This window comes from Epinephelus fuscoguttatus, linkage group LG2 (assembly GCF_011397635.1).
Source record: "Epinephelus fuscoguttatus linkage group LG2, E.fuscoguttatus.final_Chr_v1".
Lineage (NCBI taxonomy): Eukaryota > Metazoa > Chordata > Actinopteri > Perciformes > Serranidae > Epinephelus > Epinephelus fuscoguttatus.
Genome location: NC_064753.1, coordinates 9794930 through 9818402, shown reverse-complemented (window position 1 = coordinate 9818402; position 23473 = coordinate 9794930). Strand labels below are relative to the sequence as shown.

Sequence of the window (23473 nt, the reverse complement as noted above, 5' to 3'; positions counted from 1 at the left end):
ATTTAAACAATTTCTGCAGCAAATTCATTTTGAAGGTGAAAGTGGGATTTAAAAAGTGTAAGACAAGGTGAAGAAAGATTCTGATTTGCAGAGAAGCTAATCTTTGAGGACAGGTTTGATGTGTCTTGCAGCTTGGGGGAAATTACCTCATTGACATGCATGCTTTTGTTTTTTAATGACTCAGATGACCTTGAAACTTTTTCCTTGCAAAAACAACCATGTAAAAAGATCTAGTTCAGTATCTTTCGTAAAAGGTGCCAAAGTGCCAGCTGAAGCATAGGACACGTAAAGGAGCATCTCCCTCGTTAGAACTTGTTAAAATCTCTGAGGTTGTTAGGGCCCCGGGGCTCGTTAGGGCCGGTGGAGATGAATGGGGGGACTGGTCGTGGGAGGCATGGAGGCTGCTGGGAGCCAGCCAAGACAGCCTCTCTCACTGAACCCTTTGTCAGGCCTGTCAAAGCCTTCTCATCACACTCAGCTGTTCACTGTAAAACACACTGATCATTATGAACAGGCCAGAGACAGAATAACAATTAATGTGGCAAATCAATATTCTCTTGTTCATTTCAAAAAGAAACAACTGAATGAAGAGAAAGTTCTCTTCATGCTCTATTTATCACATCTTACTTTTAGACAGACAGGTTTGATTTAACTCTGTATGTGCTTCCGTGTGTGGGGGCTTGCATGATTTTAATGTCAGACTACAGATTGAGCAAGAGTTAATTTATCAGTATAAATTCAATGCCTGTTTCCTCCTTTGTGCCAGAAGCTGTAGAATTGAGTAGAATGGTACAGCTGTGGAGAAATCCAGAGAGGAAAATTTACAATGCAGCATCTGCATTCAGCCATAAAGAAACTCCGCCCCTCCTCTCCATCAGCATTGGCAGCCCCAGCCTCACAACATACTCTAGTGCTGCGCAGCCCTGCCTTGCTTCCTGCCATGCCTTTAAATTGCTTTGCATTTGAACATCTTCCAATTCATAGCACAGGAGCCAAGGACAACCCAACATTAGCAAGATGTTGACATTATGCAACTGAAAATTCATATGAAATCATCTTTAGAAACTGTTCTAAACACACTGCAGAAAGACATTAGTGTACAAGATATAGCCTGACAGAGAAGCCATGTCGATATATTGGCCAATTAGCATATTGCAGATGTATAGATCTTAGCATAAATGTCGGCTGATAGGTAACAAGGAATGTTAAGTAGGCTACAGAAATGCCAATAAATGTCTTAGGTAATTCAGATGATGTGCTGTTATTACATAGTTTGTTCACCAGACAAGTGACAATGCTGTAACAAAATTCAGTTAAAAGAAATCACTTGATGTGTTTGAATTGTTTATGTAAGACATATAGACTGAGATATTATTCTCAGACTTTTAAAAACTCAAATATCGGTCAATCGATTATCAGTCGTCCTATAGTCTAAACTATACAAAATAGCTACAGATGCCAGGTTACTGTTCCTTATCATGCTATATTAATAACATTTTAAAGCTCAGGTAGGCAGTTTAATTTTGGTGTCACTAAGACCAAAATCTTATAATAAACTATGAGTATATTGTAATTCAAATGTCTGAGAAAACACTGAACTTCTGCACCTCCGCTTGGCTCTGTTTTTAGCCCTTAGAAAATCTAACCGAACAGGTCATTTCAGAAAGAGCAACTCTCAGCATGTCAATCACTGCTCGTGAACTGCAGTCAAACTGTCAAACTAGGAAGTGTTGATCAAATATGACTTCAGATACTATTACTGCATTGTCTGTTTCTCATCTCACATGTTTTCAGAAACATATTTTAGTGTACTGTTTAGCTGTAAAATGAAAAAGTTTGTCACCTGGCCACCATGTTGAAAATGGTCAAGCCAAAGCAAAGCTCTGCCCACCGCAATAGCCTGAAATATATCTGACACAATTCTGGTTGAGAAATAGGGAATGCTTTAATAACTTTAATGATTCATACTTAATCAGCACTGTCTAGTTTTTCAGTTTGACCACATTTGGTCTGCAGTGAGTGAGGAGTGGAAATATTCCTTGGCTCTGATTTTTTGTTTTTGTTGATCTTGCAAATGCCATTAGGAGCACTATGAGGAGGCAGAGAAGCATGATTTTTTCACAGATGGTCTGCCACATGTACTACAGTCAGGGTTTAGTGAGAGTTTAAAAAATTACTTTTAGTAATATTTGCTAAAAAGCTGCATTGATTGATAATTTTTGGCCACTTGGCAGCAGCAGGACAAGCTGGAAACACAACACTGAGACCCTGAGTTCTGTTACGGCTAACCTGTTCTAACTCATTTACCTAGTTACTCATTCAGTAGATGTGGAGCAACATTGCCATTCATTTGGAGTTATGTTTTCGGCCTTATGACGATTCTAAGTCCCATATTTTATCTTCTCTTAGCTCAGTTTTGTTCTCCACCTATAGCAGCTATAGTAAAAGCTAGCCACTAACCATTTGGTGCTGGGCATGTGGTTGGTTAATCAGAACCTTTTCTTGCTGAGCATCTGCCTGCTGCGATTGTGACTGAGTCTGATTAAAGTGGTGAGACTGAAGCAAAACAGCTAAGTTGCAGGCTGTAAAACTGAAACACTGAGCTTAAATATGCTAAAATGCTCCATAGGGCTGAGGGGGATGACAGAGTTAATTCATCATAGTTATTTCTCTGTGGCTTTGTCACTACAAGCAACTGCTTTCATATTGCACATCGTCATTTGTTCCATTTATAAAATAAAATATCAATAAGTGCAAGTGTCCAAAAGTCAGTAAGTTTGATTTGAATTCTTTCTGGTATGAAACTGTAATACTCCAGTCCACAACACAGTCTAGTTCTGAAGGCCAACACTTCTTAAGCCACAAACTGTTGCAACCACTATTAAATCAGGCCCAGATAATGATGTTCTTCTTCATAGGTTTTTAACGTATCTTCTCACAGTATTGAGATTTTAGAACACACTCAGTCTCATCTGTTTGGATTTCATCAGGCTTAGCCATCAAAGTCAAGTTCCTCTGCTCCTTATCTCTGCATACATCATCTCTCTAAGTGCTGAGGGTCGCAGTAACAGTTGCCGTCACTTACACTAAGTGGTCAGACGGACACACCTTCAGCCTGCGTCAACAGCCCTCTCACAGAATTGGAGCAGTGCAGATAATAATGTCTTTAAGCCCAACAAAGGAGAGGAAAGAAAAAGCTTAGTGACATCTTTATACCTTTAAGAGCCTGGGTGATTGATGGCTGCTCATGAACATATCGTCCAGTGACAGATAATGTAGATGGTCCTGCCATGGTCTTGTCTTTTATCAGTGTGCTGTCTGCGCTGTGTGTAAATCTCTCTCTACATTACATGATTAATGCCTGAATATTTATGTATAGAATTGGTCTGAGAGCGTCACAGAGCCAAAATCAGTTTACTTGTCTTGGTTAACACTACTCAGGCTGTGAAAACTGTTGTCTGTGGCTCTGGAGGAGCTTTCTAAAGTAAACCATGATGTCATTAGGTTTATCTCCACTGGGATATGAAGTATTTTAGCAGAAAGTCTGTGCTACAAACTGGAGGCATGGAAAATTTAGTGGACAGGCAGCGTTATGGGAAGTACCCAGCGATTTTGGAGCTTGACACTCAGATACTAGGAACCTAAATGAGGACATCTTGACCCCTGCTACTTGACCTTTTTTATTTATTTTTGGCAAAGCTGTGACTTAAAGGTCCAGTGTGAAAGAGATTTAGTGGCATCTAGTGGTGAGGATTGCAGATTGCAACCAGCTGAAACTTCTCCTGATTACAATTCCTTCAGTGTTCATTGTTCAAGAGGATTTTACCATCAGCTGAAATATGCACAAAGGTCTCTTCCTCTTGAGAACAAACTGACACCTGTAAAAACACTGAAAAACCTGTTTCAGGTTTGCATGTCGGAGAAAGGCCATTAGCCTAGCACCTGCTAACGTGTGCTCACCTTTTTTCTCTAAAAAGTTAAGATCCAGAGGTTCAGGAGGTTCTTAATGGGAACCGCATTATGTGTCACGTTGTGGTCTCTTCCTCTTCTGAACCAATTTAACCAGTGAAAACAAAGAATAAAGCTGTTTCATTTTGAAAAATAAGTGTTTTTCCAATGCTGCTCCTTGCAGAGTCTAAGTATGGTGTTCAATGCCCGTACATTCGTGGCTACCCCTGTCTGCCATATTACACGACGTTCATGAGTATTGTTTTTGCCCAAAACATGTTGCAGACATCCCATTGGGCAGATGTGCCACTGATAGGGTGTCTATGATCTTTGGCCTTGCTGCACAGAGACACAACAATACACAGATGGTTTCCTTTTCCCCCTCATCACTATGTTTAGATTGGAATTAGCTGCTGCACTTCATCAATTATGCAGCGAGGCAGCCTCTGTCTCCTCATCTGCATGCTGATCCTTTTCCCAGCCGATGTGCTGGGAGAAGTGTTTTACTCAGCATGGAGGAAATCATGACTCCACTTATCTGTTTTGCTGCATAATGCACAAATACTCACAAATTTTAAGGCTTGATATCAAATAAGTTCTAATTTATCCCATGTTAGTTCTTCTTCAAATATCGTTTTTTTTTTTAGTCAACCACCTCTATGGTAAAGGCTTGGTTAAAGTAAGGAAAGTGAAACTGCCTGGTTAAGGTTCGGGGAAGGTTGTAGTCATGGTCAGAAGAAACCAGTGTTGACTGCTTCCCACAGCATTCAAGATCAGAGGTGAAACACTTCCACTTCAATGCTCAACATATGCATTTAAGAAAAAAATAATAAAAAAGCATAACCTTTAAGGAAACAAAGCACATATTGATCATGAGCAGTGTTGGGGATGTTACTTTCAAAAGGTGATGCATTGTTTTTCTTAATTACTCCATGAGGAGGGTAATAAGTTACACTACTCATTACATTACTTTTGCCTTACATGCCTTACATTTGCCAACATTGCCTAAGATGCATGGACATGTAGTTGTCAGTGAACAATATAACGTTAAACCTTCCATTTGCCCACATATCAGCACAAAACAAGGCTCAGAAGAATAAAGACGAAATAAAGACAATATAAAAGACACTGGCCCTTCTAACCCCATTAAAAGATGACAGATTTCAAAGGGGAAAAAAAACACTTTAAATGGTATATAAACTGCATTTAACAGGCCAGTCCATGGCTTTATAGCAGACTAGACTAATAGCAGTTGATATACCTCTTGAGGAGGAGATCCTCAAATTGTTTATGGAGCGAATCATATAAAAAAAACACATTACGTTGGTACAACATGGTGATTTGACTTTTTTTTACCCTTCAACAACAAACATACATGGTTGGGTTTAGGCAACAAAAACACATGATTGGCTTGAGGCAACAAAAGCAAGTGGTTAGGTTTAGGAAAAAAGAACAGGGTTTGGCTTTCGAATCTTACAGGATGCGAACACCGCTCTCTAGGGTGAAGGTCGGTGTTTGTTGGACCCATCCACCACCCCTCCTGTCTGCTCCACTTTGACAATCACCAGCTTAACTTTCGTCCTTGTCCTGCCACGTTCCCGCTAACGCTGCCAGGTGCCCTTAAGTTATAACGGCAACTGGCCGCATATCATGCCGACGTCAAAGGACGCCTTTTTTCGTTGGTTTCTGACACTGCAAGTCACTGCCCAAATGCCAGATTTCAACAACTTTGGAGTGAGACCGGGCTCCTATATCGATAACTGTCATCGGTCAAGTGAGTTGTTACATATGGGCATATCGGATGTTATCGAAAAATCCAATATCATGCATCCCTAAATTTGTCGACAGATAGGTCTAGGGGTAAGGAATAATTTACAACTATTCACTGATGATCCAGATGATAACAGGTAACAGAACTTTAAAACTAAGATTGATATTTTAATTTTTTCCCAAGGAGATCTTTGCAGGGTCAAGTAATCAATTTAACTTAAAAGTCAAGTGACAGGACTGTTTGTTTAGAGCATTTCAGTACTAAATCCCTTTTAGTATTTTAAAGGACAGGACAGTAAGCTCTACCCATGTACAGTAAGTGAATCTGATTCAGTGTAATGGTGCAGCTGACTACAGAGCAGACAAAGGCAGCACCATTCTTTCTGGGAGAAGTGAAAATAGATAATATGTAGCACTTTTTTTTCTGTGGGCTATACATCTAGCCCCAACCTTGATAAAAATGAGTGTGATCCTCTTTTTGAAAACTCCCAGCCAGTCGATTATGCATATGAAGCACTGTGAAATTAGCGCCTTTTGTTTGGTTCTTGCATTTCTCTTTTAACGTGTGAATTGGCTCGATTATACAACAAAAAATCGGGCTAATCCTTACATCCCTCTCTGCCTGCCTCCACCCGTCCTCTCTCTCCCTCTGTCTCCCTTGCTGGATTTCCTCTGTTTTTCTGTCTTGCTGTGGGGGAAACAAAGGGAACAAAAGAATGAGAGGAGACAGTAAGCTTCTCATCCACTGTAGTGAGTGGTGGAGTGGAGCTCTCAATAGAGTGCTGGGCAGACTGGGTGGACTGGTGGTGCTCTGAGAACTAGGCCAGAGGACTGTTGACAGCACCCCAGAGTCCAGAGTCAGGGCCAGATGAAACGGAGGATTAATGGAAGAAAGACAGTAAGGGGAAAAGGAAAGAAATAGTCGATATATTGCTCAGTATCAGGGATGAGGGATTATTATTATTGGAGGGATAGAGGAAGATGGAAGGGTCCCTCTACACTGGTGGATTTAAGACAGGGATCAAGTAGAGGGCACAGCGCAGTTTACCTGTGTTTTTATTTCAAAACAAGCATAAAAAAGAGAAAGTTTGAGCCTAATACAGCGCCTTTTTCTCAGTCACTGTGTTAAAGAAAATACAAGCGTTGCACTCCATCGTCCATAAATTTTATTATCTCATCATCCGCATGTTTAAATGTTTCCTCAGAAATGTTGTCTGTGTGGTCCTGGTTAGATTGCAGACAGAACCTGCTGGTAGCAAATGCAGCATGACCTTTCTTGGTGCAGTTTTACCAAAATGTAAACACATATACTGATAAGACTGAGCTGCCATTTTGTTTTCACTGGCTTCATGTCAGCCAGCTTTTTGTTGTGGGGAGATTTTATTTTGTTGTGTTTTGCCCAAACTAATAAATAGTGAGTGATGCATCTGGTGTGCTTTTCTGCAGCAGCAGTTAGTAGGAACAGTTAACGTCCCCCTTTTTGCCCCACTGATCACATACATATATCACTTTAGGAGTTGACATTTCTTGACTTACAGCAATTTGTACAGCAGAGCTCATGCATGCTTGTTCTTCTGTTGCATTTTTCATGGATGTAGCTAGATAGCTTTCTGTCTATGAGTGAAGATGGCGTCCCATTCCGATACTGCCTATCACACTTGGACTGGCTGACTGTTTTTCCAACAGTCCATGGGCACAATGCCACATCTATTTCAATCACTGAACCAGTCTCAGATGTGTCTGCACATTCAGTCATCCACTCTGAGGCTTAGGTGTGAAGCCCACAGGAAACTCATTGTCTCCATGGCAACATTAAACTTCCTGTTTATGTAAACCAAATCATGATGGTTTCTTTGGTGGCAAAGTGAGATGGAAAAATCTATCGAACATTAGCTTGTTTGGTTTCACATATCAATCCATTTTTACACATTAATAAGGCTTGATATGTCCTATTGAAATGGTTCTTATTGTATATCCCTGGAACACTGACACTCATTCACATTCATATGCAAATATTTACCATGTGTTGGAAACCTTTTGACATATTCACAAAACACCAAAAATGTTTAAAATTATTGTAAAACTTCAATTAAAAGCCTAGTCCAGATAAACGCCCAGTCCCTTTTCTTAGCCTGGTGTGGCGACACATTTTGACAAATATACGCCTGTCTAAATTAGATGAATGGTCTGGTTGCTTAGCAGTTCATTTTTTCTACATAAAATTATGTGACCATTCCTGAATTACCCTGAAGTTATTCTTATTCTGTAAGTTCCTCAGATCAAAAGACTCAAAGGGATTTTTTTTAATAAAAATTATTCCAAGTTGTTAGTATTGTTTTAACAGGATAAAGTGGGGTTGTGTCTGTATGCTGGGTGCCGTAATCCTTGAGTCTCTCTCTGTGATGCAATGACTGTTTGAGTTAGATCAAATGAATGATTCATAACTGATATATTAACTGAAGCCTAATTCTTATACAAGTAATATTCATACTGCTTGAAATAATCAATTGATTATATTTTTATTTTTTTGCTGAGCAACAGTTTTGTGTGGAAGAAATTACAGGCCTGCCCCATATAGACGTCCATCCCAAATATAGGCCCGTTGATTTCAGTGATTTAAGCAAATAATAGCCGAGCTATTAATTGAAGTTTTACGGTACATCAAATGAGCTCTATACAATATCAGAGCATATCTATGATTCAGAGGTTGACTGCATGTGGCTCTGAACATGGAGGTGGTTGAGCCGGTGGTAAGCAGTTTACAGCGCAAACAGTACTAACAACAGCAACAGTGCTGACAGAGTTAACAGTGTTAACGTGGGCGGACCAAATGGTGCGCTACATTTTCATGCTTTCTAGGGGTGTAACAATCAAGTGATCTTAATTGAATGAGCAATGGTCCAATTTCATCTACAAAGTGATTGATATATATGATCATCTTTAGGATGCATTTTTATTTAATAATTCTGCATCACCTTCAAAGAGCACTACCATTTTCAACTGCTTATCCAAGGCCAGGTTGGCTAGGTTGGCCATGGCAGCAGGTTGAGCAAAGTATTCCAGACGCCCCTCTCCCCAGCAACACTTTCCAGCTCTTCCTGGGGGATCCCGAGGCTTTCCCAGACCCTATGATATATATAATCCCACCAGCATATTCTGTCTATCCCAGGGCCTCCCACCAGTTGGATATGTCACTTCATAGGGGAGGCGCCCAGGAGGCATCCCGATCAGATGCCCTGACCACGTCAACTGGTCCTTTTCGACATCAAGGAGAATGCTGCTTATTTCGGATATCTGAGCTCCTTACCCTATATCTACGGCTGAGCCCAGCCACTCTTCAACTCATTTTGGCAGCTTGTATCTGCAGTCCCATTCTTTTGATTATTACCCATAGCCCTTGACTATAGGTGAGGGTTTGGATGTAGATACTTGGGAAAAAATAAATAAATAGCAGTGTGGAAATATTTTGCATTTCAAAGAAAATTCAGCAACAGACAAAGAATATGCCCTATGGAAACAATGCCATTAGGGGATAAGATACTCAGGACACATGACATACCTGCCTGGTTGGGCAATTCACTCCACTAACTTTATACTACAGCAACATTAGCTGCTCTGTTTCAACAATGTCACACTGAAAAAAACATGCATGCAGGCTGAAATTCAACACAACTGTTCTGTCAGTAGATACAGTGACTTCCACACTGAGTAAAAAAAAAAAAGTAATACATGAAGGCTTATGTAATTTGTTGAGCTATGAGTGGAGAAAAACTCTGCTCGCCGCTAGGCTAAGGTATGCAGTGTAATAGTGCTTAAGTGCTTAAAGGGATAGTGCACCCAAAAATGAAAATTCAGCCATTATCTACTCACCCATATGCCGACGGAGGCCCTGGTGAAGCTTTAGAGTCCTCACATCCCTTGCGGAGATCAGCAGGTGGAGCAGCTAGCATACCTAATGGTAGTCGGTGTCCCAGACTAACGTCCAAGAACACAAAATTGAATCCACAAAATATCTCCATACTGCTCATCTGTAGTGGTCCAAGTGTGCTGCAGTCGCGACATAAAAAGTTGTTTCGAAAAATGTCATATGAACTCTGTTTTTAGCTTCATTGTGGCCTGTAGCTCTGACTGCTTCTCTGTGCTCCGTGCTCCGCTTCTCTGTGCTCCACGCTTAATTGTTTTGTCTATGAACCTTGACAGTTATTACTGAGCTGAATTTTGTACTTTTGTTCAATGATCTTGTCATTAATCCATGTTTTATGGCTGTTGGGAGAAATTTGCCTTCAGGGCTTTAAGCCAGATAGCCCTGAAGTTTTAGGAAAAGATCATGTTTGAGGTTAAAATGAAACAATTTCTCGCAGAAAGAGCTCTCTGGCACAAAGCTGTGAGGGCTAACTTATTCCATGTGTTATTTAAGGTGTGTTTGTGGAGTCAGTAAACTTTACTGCACTTAACTGGTTACAAAGGTCTACCAGTTGTGTTAAATGAGCATGGTATATTGTCTCATATTGATCACAGGCCCCTGAATTAAATCAAACTATTCATATTGAGTTTATAATATTGGCGAAGTGCAACAGCTCATTCTTCAACTTTGTGATATCAGCAAATATTGTATTGTTGTCTGAAGAGTCAATATAATATTGTATTGTGATTAAAGTGATTTTCACCCCTAACATCGTCCTGAAGCAGTGACCACCGTATGAGCACAGTGCAGAGTTGGGGCGATTGGCTAGCCAGTCGGGATAAGCGCATAGTAATTTGCATGCTTGGCCGCATGGTTTACCACAACAAAAAACAGAGAAGCTCGGATTAGAACACACACACAGGGAGCCTGACTTCATTCTCGGCTTAGGACGCTATTACTTCACTATATTTTTACATAGGAAATAGTTATTTGGTGTTATATTAATGCTTTGAATGAGCTCCTTTAAACTTCTCCCCATAAGAACTTCTATCCATCCATCCATCCATCCATTTTCATCCGCTTATTCAGGACAGGGTCACGGGGGCAGCAGCCAAGCAAGATGTTTCTCTTCCCAGTGATGCTTTTCAGCTCCTCTTGGGGACCCCAAGGCGTTCTCAGGCCAAATGAGATATGTAATCCCTCCAGCATGTTCTGGGTCTACCCCAGGGCCTCCCACCAGTGGGACGTGCCCTGAACACCTTTAACGGGAGGTACCCAGGGGGCATCCTGATCAGATGCCCGAACCACCTCAACTGGCCCTTTTCGCCACAAAGGAGCAGCAGCTCTACTGAGAACTCGCTCTGCATGTCTGTGCTTCTTACCCTATCTCTAAGGCTGAGCCCAGCCACCCCATGGAGGGAAACTCGTTTTCACCGCTTGTATCCACAATCGCATTCTTCTGGTAACTACCTAGAGCTCATGACCATAGGTGAGGGTTCGTACGTAGATGGACCAGTAAATCAAAAGCTTTGCTTTCTGACCCAGCTCTGTCTTCACCACAACAGTCCAGCACAGCCCCCACATCACTGCAGATGCTGCACCAAACCACTCATCCATCTCACACTCCATTTTACCCTCACACATGAACAAGACCCTGAAAAAGTTGAACTCCTTTGCTTGAGGCAGTAACTCTGTCCGAAAGAACTCTCTCTCCATAAGAACTTAAGAAAGAAAATTTACAACACATGGAACCCTTTTCTACACCTTAAGCCTGTAAACAATGGGGGTGAAAGCCAGCAAAAACAATTAGAGGGCTTGTTTGCTAATTGCCAGTGATCATCAGCTGCGTCAGAGCTTGTAAACCTTCTTATTTAACAATACTAAAGTTGATGAGAGGCAAGGATAAAGGAATGACAAAGTAATGGTAGGGTAAAAGAGGGTGGGAAGGAAATAAAATCTATCAATCAAGATAGTTCATGAACTGTCACTGAAAGAAAGTAAGGAAGGAAGACCTAAGGGAGGAGGAGTCTTAAATGTTTCTGAGGTTAGGACGAAAGTAACAGCCAAACCAAAAGTGTCAGTGTTGCCAGGCGCCTCCCACATCGTTCCGTCCAAGAGCAGTTTGCTGCTTGCCTCTGTGGTTGTTTAAGTTTTAGTTCATCATATTAAAAACACTACAGATCTCAGGTGTGATTGATTATCACATTATTGCTCTCTGCAGCACTGCAGCTTGCCCCAGTCACTGGCTGACAGGGGCAGCGATAAAGAAAGGGGAAGGAAGGGAGGGTGTAAAGGAAGAAGGAAAGGTGAAGTATCAAGGTGAAGTGTACAAAGCTGGAAATATCTCTCATTTGAGCCTGTAAATAAAGACAAAAACATTGTGATTCTGTGCACTCTTTGATTCAACACACTGAGTGCTTGAAACTGGTTTGCACTGAGTATTAAAAGTCATACAGAGAATCAGGGAGGGAAGAAAGCTAGGCTACTTTTTTAGTTGTGATATGTTCTTCATACAGGAATGAATCGGGTAGTGTCTGAATCCGTATGTGTATGTGTGTACGCGCGCGCGTGTGTAAGAGGTAATCATGCATGTCCGGCTGACTTTTTTGGTGACACAGGAAGTGGTGATGTAATAGTATACAATCCAAAAGCTTTTTCTCACACTCTCTGTCTCCTGCTCTGTGTCTCTCACACGCTGATGTATTTGCCCTTCGGCCACCGTGATATTCCAAGTCTTACAATCATGTGAGCGCAGTGGTTCTGGTTGCGGTCTTCACGCTCTCTGGTTGAGACAAACACACACTCACAGACACGTTTATGGAGCGTAGAGCTTGCAGGCTGAGAGCTTTGTAACCTTCTGAAATGCAAAAGTGATTTCAAAAGAATTCACAAAGCAGATCGTTGATGTTGCACAGACAGGCCCCATCTTTGTAAGATTACCCCAGTTCACCACAAAGATCTTAAAAGTTTCATCAAAGGAACACTGAAAAGAAAAAGTATTAAATAGATAATAACTATATTTATGTGGTGCACCAGAGATAACCAATCATGATAAATTTTCTGTGTGATGTCCTGAGTTCCCTCAGAGCCAAAGTCTTTGATTGGTTGTTCCAAGACAGTCAACAAATTACCATCCATACTCTCTATACTACAGCACTTCCAATTAGAATTACTTCATAATTTAATTTGAGAGTTTACTTTCATCATATTTAATAAAGGTCATTGACAAATAACATTGATATTTGATTTTGGGAGACAAACAAAGGCACAGTCCCACACTCAGTCTGTAAGTATGTTGCCAGCTAGCTTACAGCTTATGTCTGTACAGGCACTACATTCACTTTTTGTTTGAGGTGATTAAAACCAAATTGCACAAATGGTGATAATGTACCAAGAGTGAGAATATGTATTGCTTACATGCATACTAGAAATGACATGTAATTTCAATATAACTAACATTTACACATACAACATACATTTATGGTACAGTACACTCTAGACCAACTGTACATATTCTGTATGTGTGCTGTATGTTAATGCCTTCAAACCAACGATAGCCAAGGCAAGGGAGGCATTACATTTTCGGGTTGTGGGTCTGTCCATACACCTGTCCATCTGTCTGTCTGTCCCATTGTGGTGAACACAGTGTCTCAAGAAGGCCTTGAAGGAGTTTCCTCACATTTGGCAAAAATGTCCACTTGGACTCAAGGACGAATTGATTAGAATTTGGTGGTCAAAGGCCAAGGTCACTGTGACATCACTAAACATGTTTTTGGCCATAACTCATAAGCTAATAAATGACAAAATATTCACACAAATGTCTCATAGGTTAAAATGATGAAGTGATGACATTTATATATATATCCTAAAGGTCAAAGGTCAACTTCTCTATGACAGCAAAAACACTTTTCTGGCCTTAAATCAACACCATAATTGAGGCACAGAAGGGCCGACATTTTACTATATACTGAATTGGTGACACTTATCTTGGGTGCCCACCTTGCCACTGTATTGATTGTATAGATCCTCTGTGCCGTCAAGTTGAAGGTGTGTGTGAAGTACCTATGTTTTAGAATTTGTAGCTTCTTTGCAGCACCACTCGAAGCATTGTCTACTGTCATGACTACATGTGACTTTGAACAAACAAGGATGTGAAATGGAACTTGACTGGTTTGTGGAGGCACCAAACTGGAGTTGGTAATTGCAGTTCTGTCATGTTCACAGTTCTGCTGCATTTCTTCCCTACTCTGTCACATTAAAGCGAGTTTAGCAGGTGACTTTTAACTTGGTTTGGTCGAAGTGAAATTTTTCAGGTAGTCGTTCATGTCTTGGCTTCTTACAATGCCGCACAGCAGCACACTAACACAGTGGGGAAAGACCTGCAGGTAAAGGAGCAGGAAGCAATCACACACATACACACTCAATCATTACTTGGTCACTTGCCACCAGGCTCTTTTACTGGATTGAAATGCCCAAAACATGCTAATGAGATGTGGGGCTGCTTGTGTCTATGTGTATTAGTGTGTGTGTGTGTGTGTGTGTGTGTGTGTGTATGCAAAGAGGAGGGTGCAGGGCACTTCAAATGGCCTGCAAGGCGAGGAAGCAGGGTGAATATGTGTGTGTGTGTGTGTGTGTGTGTGTGTAGACGGTGGATGGAGGAGGGGGTAGCCTTGGTACCAAGGGGAAATAGGACTGTGATTTCAGACCAAATTAAGCCACATCAAACAGGCCAGATCAAAGAGTATACAGCCCTTACTGCCTGTGCCAGTCTGACATCACTACAGGATGCCCCACCCCCCAGTGTAGACACTCACACACACACACACACACACACAGATTTTCTTCCTGCTGTCCTCCTTTGCTTTTATTTTTTTGTTATTCTCTGCAATTTCACAAGTTACTTTTTTCTAATATTGGCAGATTTTCTGTATATTTCTGTTTCTGATATTGGACTTCATACTATATTGTATATTGTATAAATACAGCCCATAATAGAGCCCACAAATCTGCCCACCCCCATACACACAATTTGCAGGCACTTAACAGGGTTATAGGTTAACCTGGATCAAGTATAATGTAATATGTGCTGAGGCTGGGGGTGTGTGATAGAGCAGTCATCCAGTGTACAGGAGGGGTGGGAGGATGGGGGAGCAGCATCCATTAGAGACACAGCTTCAGCTTTGAATTGTGTTAGCAATCCTGGCTGCTCCAGTCAGACCCTTTGATGCTGCCTGATGCCAGTGGCTCTCAAGTGATCTGAATATATATGTGTGTGTGTTTTGGTAGATAGATTAGATGGCTGCATAGGCAGGAGAGGAGGGGAGGGAGGCTGCTGTTTTGGGGATGAAGAAAGACGTGGAGAGGGGGTGAAAAAAGGGGGAGATGTAGGGTACCAATGGAGCAGAGTGTGGGCAGGGGTGTGTGTGCTTTTGTGGAAATAAAATAGGGAATCAGGTTGATGGCAGAAGCTGAGAAGGGTAGAGAGATATGTTTTAAGCCTACAGAAGTAGAGGAGGAGAACAAAGACTGTGATGCAGAAATGTTTTGTATGAAGCTGTTTTAATTTGAAAAAGGAGGATAAATGAAAACATATTTCTTCATAACTGATATTCAGTGCAACTTTTTTTTTTATTTAAGTAAAAGAACAAATATATTATCAGAAAAATGTACCTAAAGTATTCTAAATGAAACTAGCTATTATTCAGAATACTTTCTTCATACTGCTATATTGTTTTATATAATATATGTAGCAACTGGATGAATTAATTTTTTATTTTAACAATTATTGATTTAATTTTAAATAGATCAGTCTAAAAATGTCAAAGAAAAATGGAAAAATGCCAATCACACTTTTCCAGAGCTAAGAGTGCATGGGAGGATAATGAGACAACGGGCCCCTGGGCACAGATATGCAAGGGGTCCCACCACGTCTCTTACAAAGGAGCAAGACACACAGACTTTGTGGTGGTTTTGTGTCTCTTTGAGGTCATTTTGTGTCTCGATGAGGTTGGTATGCCTGTTTGTGGAGTTATTTTGTGCATCTTTGCAATTCTTTTGAATCTCTTTCTGGACCTTAGTCTTTTCTTAGTTGGTACCTGGTAATTTGACTCACATTTTGCAAGTGACGGCCAGGGCGGACCCTAACACTTTGGGGCCCTCAGCCTGTGCCCTGTACGCCTGTGCAGTAATCCATCCATGCATGAGTGACATTATGAAATCACTTGTTTTAATCTGTGCAACGTCCCAGAAAAGCCCAAAGCTATTTAATTTCTAATTAAAAACAGAGAAGGGCAACAAATGTCACATTTAAGAGGGTGAACCAGAGAATGTTTGAATATGACACTTTTGCTTAAAGATTCAAGTGAAACATATGAAGATGGTCTGCTTGGTATAACAGTTTGTATCTCAGACGATTTTATTCTGAAAGGTTCAATGACCTTGTTAGAAAAAATCTTAAAATTACATATACCTCTTCTCCCTCATTGCAAAATCCAGAATTGTAACTTCTGGGCTTAAGATGTCTCCGACTTTACTGATAATTCCATTCTAAATTTGTATTTGAGGCTTCATGTTTCCACATGACATTTGTGTAAGCTGCATATTGGATCATGAATGGCACCAAAAGGCTCATATGTACTCGTCTTTAACAGGGATTTACTGTAAGGTGAACACAGAGAAACTTTCCCCTCCAGCAGATGAAAGTGAAAATAGCTTTCTACTGACAAAGACAGCACAAACATCATCCTGCACACTGAGGCTCAAACTTCACAGTGAAGAGCCTCATGAGAAGAATTTTTTTTTTTTTTTTTTTTGAGAGGAGGGGGACTTCAAAAAATAACTGTTGATCAACTAATCGATCGACCTATTGACTTGAGTAACTGTTCAGCTCTACAAATTTGAACAACTTCACAGTATATCCTCTTTGGCTCATTGATAACAATGTATCAAATTTAATAAAATCTGAATCTGAAAAATAACCAATAACTACAGCTGTCAGAACAATTAAACTGTGTTTAAATGACAATGATTGCCTCTGACCTGAGTTGAAGTATACATTAGCGTAACTGGCTCCTTTAATACTCAAGTAAAGTACAATTACAATACTTCAGTACATGTACTGTGAATGTCACACTATAATGTTTACCATGTAAATGTCTTTTCTTATGATTTGGCTTAACCAGGTACTACGTTTGTATTTCATGTCAGTAAATGGCTTTGGAAGTGTAACTCCAAGATACAAGGAAGTGAGAGGGATTAGGAGGTAGAAAGGATGATAATACAGCAGAGAGGAGAAAGAGAGGCAGTTAAAATGGTTGTGTATCCAGTTTAAATGCAACTCAGTGCCCAAATTCTCTCTATGCAGACAGAGTTTTTAGAATGAAGCAAAGTGACTTGATGTTAAAATTTTAGGAACATCCAATCAGCTGGCTGAGAGACATTAACATTGTGTAATATGCACGTGCTTAGATCGTCTGCCTCAGACTATGCTGACTTAACTCAATCCAAGCCAGTGTCATTTTAGTTTCTCAAAATGTTTCCCCACATCTGAAGTATCTGTCTCTTTCCTGGCACCTGCTGTAACGTGAGCAGTAAGGTTTGGGTATGCCACATGCATTTTATTAATATGTAATTATTGTCGATGTTAATGTGTATTTCACTGTCTGTGTGTTGCCAGTGCTCCTATCCTGTGTGGGAGGACTTCAGCGCCAAGGCCACCAAGCTGCATTCCCAGCTCCGGTAAGTTTCTCTGACAACATAACAAAATTACACAAATACATAAATAGTCTTTCCAAAGTGCAACACTGTGTTTTGACTACTGAGCAAAAATAACGAGAGAATATGTTATGCTGCATTGGATTAGAGAATTTTGGAAAAAGAAAATGTACCCTCAGACACTGTCTGTACCATGTTTGGATACTGTTTCCAATTGCTTTAGACTGGCGCTTCCATTCCTAGAATTGACAAGAATTCAGTGATTTCTGTAGGTTCATGGATTTGCATAGAATTAAATGTTTGCCAGACTATAAAAAGCATTTGGACCACCATATGTGATCATGTAAATGCAGGAATTTTAAGGCTTGTTGCTCCTTAAAGTGTATCAAAGCTATGGGATACAGGCCTGCTTTGAATTGGACCTCCGTTGCAAAAAGAACCCCTACATTTTAAAAAATGGTTTCTTTAGCAAATATGCAAAGAAAACATGCTTGTTACTGATTTATAGATGTGGGCAGTTACCATCTACACAGATGGATAAAGGGCCATCCAAACCAAGAGCTATAACTATGAAGATAATAATGTGAGCATCCACATTGATGAATGATAATGTTCTGTAAACAGTGGCGCCAAGCTCGTGCTGCACACTCCAGCTGTATCATCAGCTTAGGTAAATGGATATTGATGACCTGTTACTGCTGTATGTCTCCTCATCTCTGCTAATAATAGTAAAAAAAAACATTTACCACTGACTTAAAGGGTGAGCCCGATTGCATCATAGATGTCCTTCTTGATAGTGTCTCTATTAAAACTGTTTTATCAAACAGGGCTGCTCTTTTTTTTTCTTTTTTTTTTTTGGAACCTCAATGATGAGTCTGTGCACAATGTTATCTGCCAGTTTGAACGGGGCACCCTGTAAATTCAGATGGATTTTGATGAGCTACCAGTGATTTTATTGTTCTTTAAATCACTCTAAAAGTCATACCATTTGTATAGATGTGGTGTGGACTCCTCCATCCACTTAACCTGGACCGATTTTTAAACTGATATGTGTATAGTTATTGTTCTTGGTGTGGACGACCCTTAACAACACTATCAACTGGATACAGCAACATACTAACAGATGAAATTCACCATTTTCAAATTCACTGACCAAATCAAATGTGTCTTTGCTGCATTACCAGTGTAAAACCTGACCATTCAATATACACATTATAACTATGATACCATTTTATCTAAGGTAACAAGAGTTTTCTGTTCATCTAGAACCACTGTTCTGGCTGCTGTGGCCTTCCTGGATGCCTTTCAGAAGGTCGCAGACATGGCTACCAACACCAGAGGTAGGATAATGGCTGTGTGTGTGTGTGTGTGTGTGTGTGTGTGTGTGTGTGTGTGTGGATGTGCTCAGAAAGCCAGTGTATAAGCTGTGTGCATTGGTATGTGTCCCTTTGCCAGTGTTGTGTTGTGTTTTGCTCTTCTGAACTGCCCTCCACATGGCAGAACTATTAGGAATCTCATTATGTTGTTGTGATATCATCAACCAGCCTGCTAAATTCTCCTTCAGCTGATGAAAGTGTTTCCAACAGCCTGAAGGTACACTTTGTATCAAACTTCAAAGCAGTTGCACTGCATTGTTTACAGATACAAAAAAAAAAAATGACGGAAGTCTCTCGGAGAGGTCAATAAAAGCTATTTCTGTAGCAGGATATATTTTGTTAGACTTCCCATTGCAACAGAAGGATCTGTTTTGCGTTCTATACACAAATGTTGGTGTTGTTGGAGACAGACATTGGTGTTTTTGGGTTGAAACTGCTGTTTGTTGCTGTTTGTCATATCTTTAAATCTGATAATACTTAAAGCATAAAAATACTAAATCTGTCAGAGTTTTAATATAGTTATATAGTTATATGGCGCCTGGCAGCATCAGGAGGAAAGATTAAGATGGCAAATATCCAACTGGGCAGGCGGGAGGGGTGGTAGATGGGTCCAACAAACACTGACTTTCACATGAGAGAGTGGTGTTCTATCCCGTAAGATTCTAAAGCCAGACCCTGTTTTTTTTCGCTAACCTAACCACTTCCTTTTGTTGCCTAAACCCAACCATGTGTGTTTGTTGTTGAAAGACAAAAAAAATCAGCACAGTTGTACAGTGCATTTATTTTGAAAGAGATTGTATGTAAATGTTAAATTACCTGTGAAAACTGTAGTGTGTCTTGAAAGAAGAGAACTTGACATGGTGTCTCAGAACATCAACAACCAACGCACCCAGAGTACCTTGCACGTCATATGCGGACGTGGAAAGTTAATGACCAAAACATCAGTATGTGACGAGGTTGGAGTGAGATTGTGTTCTGTGAACTCACGTTTCATTTAGCGCTTACTTTGTGTAAAGGAATGGTTGGCATTATAATTGCTAGCTGCTGATTCTGACTGCAAAGTCATGTTCCCTGCCGGAGGCATGTGGTAAATAGTGTTGAAAATGCGCAAGGGAGGCATAGAAATGTACCTTGAAACAGTATTTTCACAAATTTCTCGCAAGTGACCACATTTTATAAATGCTCATAATGTCCATAATTAAGCTACCATTGAGTAACATATGCTTATATGACATCCAATGAATTAGCAGTTCACGAATGACGTTACCTCCTAAATGTAAAGTTCTGTAAGTAATGTAAAGTTACAGAGGTTAGGTTTAGGCTAGTAAAGTTACTATGGGTTGATTAAGGAAAAGACACATGGTGAATATATCCCTTGAAATGGTTCTGAGCAGCAGTCTGCTGGGGGAAGTTCCAGAGGAAAGTCCTGTGTTTTGTGACCCACCCACCATCCCCAACCTGCCTCCTAACTGGACCACTGAGGACCATTTACTCCAATCAGCACATTGGTTATGTGATTGCAGCCTTCTAAAAGGTGTGGGTTATGCACAAATTACTGGCCGATCATTATATGGAACATGTACCAATTTTGGTGCATTACTTGTCATAGGAAGATGTACAAACAGTGCAAGAGTGCAGCCTGTATTGTGGCAATATTTTCGACCCCCCTGCTGTGCACACATCCTGGATATTTTGAATGCAAAGCTCAACATGCTGTTTTTTTCTGCTATATTCAGACAAATCAACTCATTGAACTTGATAGAATTATGGTCAATGGATTGTATTTTGTGTTTTTTGGCTTGACACTATTGTTATTCACTGCGTAGGCTTAAAGTTGGACGGTAGTTTTAATAGAGTGTGGGCTGAGAGCTGAGAGGGTCAGACAAACACTCACCGCCCACTGAAGGCCATTTGAATACTATAGTACCACTGAGGGAAGAGCAGAGAGAATCTGTAGCAGAGGGATTTTTTCCTCCTGTTGTGAATTATTAGTTGCAGCTGCCAGACAGTATATGTGATGCCGATGTGTGTGTATGTGCATAGGTGTGTGTGTGTGTGTGTGTGTGTGTGTGTGTGTGTGTGTGTGTGCCCCAGGTGGGATCCTACAGAGGAGGATACAGGAAGAGGCTCGTGCTGCTTTTACAGGCCAGACAGGAAATCACCAAGCTCTGTCAGCTCATTACACATGCCGCTACCACTGCCACACACATAGAGGCAAAAATATAACATAAATGATGTTGGCACGAAGATGCAGACTGTGCATCAGAGGCTCTTTGTACTTTCTGTACTGATGAGTCATTCCTGCTGGAGTCCATTTGTCAGATTGCTGCACAATCGCTGCTCTTTCTCAGTGTGTGATGTTCTCTAATAGATTTGTTAAATGGATGGAGGCAGAAGACGGCACCAATAATGATGCTCTCTGTCTTCCTGCCATTCGGTATATCAATGTGCCACTTATTACAGCTGTGCGTGTATGTGTGTGAATCAAGCCCAAAGGGTACTGATGATCCTGTGCTCTGCTCTTGTACCGACACTTCTATTTATGAGCCTGCGTTGGCTGTGTTTCCATTCAGTGTGTCAACTACATTTTATGTGAACTGAGGCATCTTCATCAGCTGGATGGAAAAGAAAAAAAAACTGGCTCCCTGAATATTATATCTAGAATATTTCTGGTAGTCATGGTGGCCAGATTTTTACAGTCCAGTGCATAACACATGATATTGAATCAGGTTGAATTTGACAAGTTAGGCCTGGGCAATATGGGGAAATCAAATATCACAACATATCTAAACAAATACCTCAATATCAATAATGTGACAGTGTTGTAGGATTGACTGTTTGTGCTTTAACAAAATAATTATACAATGAGATTTTTGAAAAAAGATCATCGGTGGTGTGGATATAATGACAAAGTGGGTAAAGGCAACTAATAGAAGAGCCAGAACAGGCTGGTAAGTTCAGAAAATTGCATCACCTTACAATATCCAAAGTACGAATAAAAAAAACAATATCTAGTCTCATATCACAATATTAATATTATATCAATATTGCCCAGTCCTATGTTGAGTGTATGTATTACTACATAATTGACAAACTTTTTTCTACTCAAATGTGTCATATCTAGGACATTTTTAGCAGAAAGGAAGTCACTCCTTTATATCGATGATGTGAGGATATTTTAGGGGTAACTCTTGGTGCTTACAGAAAATATTTACACAGTGAAATTTTTTGTAAATATTCATGAATTGTCTAAATGTAATTACTAAGTAAGTAAAGGCAAATAATAGAACAACTGTAGTCAGTGGTCGAATTGAGGGGGGATGAGGGGGGATGCCATCCCCTTTGTTAGAAAATTGACCAAAAAGCATCCCCCTTGTTAATCTAGAATCTGTGTGTGTGCAGGCACAGACTTAATTTGAGGGGGGGGGGGCGCAGGGGACATGTCCACCGCACTTCCCGTATCTGTGCCCTCCGTCCCTCCGCTTTTTACAGCCATTACCACCGTCCAATTCGTTTTTAACATGTGGTAACGTGTTGTTCCGAGCCGTCTTTAATCGCACCATGAGAAGGTGCATACACACGCTGTCATGTTGTGATCAGAGTCAATCCACACAGACAAGACGTGTGCTGCTGGGCAGTGCTGATGAGTGTTAACTATGTTCAGCAAAGCAGCCAGCAAGAAGTAAAAAATCTTGCACAGTTTCTTCCAAACAACCCGTGTAAGTTGAGTAATGCTGTTGCATGTAGATAATGTTAGCTAAGTGATGACTAATTAATAGATGCCAATATATCAAGTTAAGCTAGTTCACAAGAATACTAATGTTATTGTTACTTATGTTAAATCACTTGCTAGCTAGTTTCACTCTAGGAAAAAATCCACTCCTCCTTAATAAGAACAAATATTTTTTAAATCTTTATTGCCACAATAGAAGGAGCAGGGTCAGGGAGGAGACAGTGGACCAGAGGCCGGCAAGGATGATCATGCAAGGTCCTTATAGGTAAGGAGAGATTATAACTGGCTGAGAGAAAATATCTAGAGCACAAAAGTGACTGTGTATTTATAAATTTTGCTTTGCACATTTATTATCTATGTCATTGCAATAGACAGAAGAGGGACAGGGAGAAACCAGGCAGGTATCAGGACAGGGACCTGACAGCAGCACCAATTATAAGGCCAAAGATTCACAGATTAGGAGAAATTATAACTGGCTAAGGAAATGTCTATAGGATAAGAGTGACTCTAAGATTAATTTTCACAGCTAGTTCAGAACTACTCTTATGAATACTCTAAAATGTTTTTTGTCTGTACTACAATAGCAATACCACTGCATTATTTATGTTTTTTAAAGGCAGCAGGTATAGGTCATGCCATTTTTCTTTATCTTGATTAATTTTGCACATCTGTGCTGTCATATTTGATTATGTGTGCACTCAAAAAAATCAAAGCTACATTGCATCCCCCTTGTTAAAAATTAACAATTCGACCACTGACTGTAGTTGTAGAAAGTGGATAGGTATAGAGAGAGCAGTCTGGTAGGTTCAGAAAATTACACCACTTTACTGTAATGTAGAGCTTGTGATTTATCGATTTGAGTAGTTTATTAAGAAAAAAAATCAAAATTATGTGATTCCAGCTTCTTAAATGTAAATATTTACTTGATTCTTTGCTCAATTTAGACAGGAAACAACAACAAGTCATTTGAGGATGCCATCTTGGGCTTTGGAAAACACTGCAACACTTTTTCCTGCATTATATAGATTA

The 23473-nt window shown here is 40.3% G+C and overlaps 1 protein-coding gene across 3 annotated transcripts in view; it reads left to right on the top strand.

Annotated features, from left to right (window-relative positions):
• mtss1lb (MTSS I-BAR domain containing 2b) overlaps positions 1–23473 on the top strand; it is a 110088-nt gene that overhangs the window by 14522 nt on the left and 72093 nt on the right. For all 3 annotated transcript variants that reach the window (XM_049602600.1, XM_049602590.1, XM_049602606.1), the window contains exons 2-3: positions 17298–17359; positions 18602–18675. In XM_049602600.1, the coding sequence (XP_049458557.1) occupies positions 17298–17359; positions 18602–18675 (136 nt within the window). The remainder of the gene's footprint in view (positions 1–17297; positions 17360–18601; positions 18676–23473) is intronic.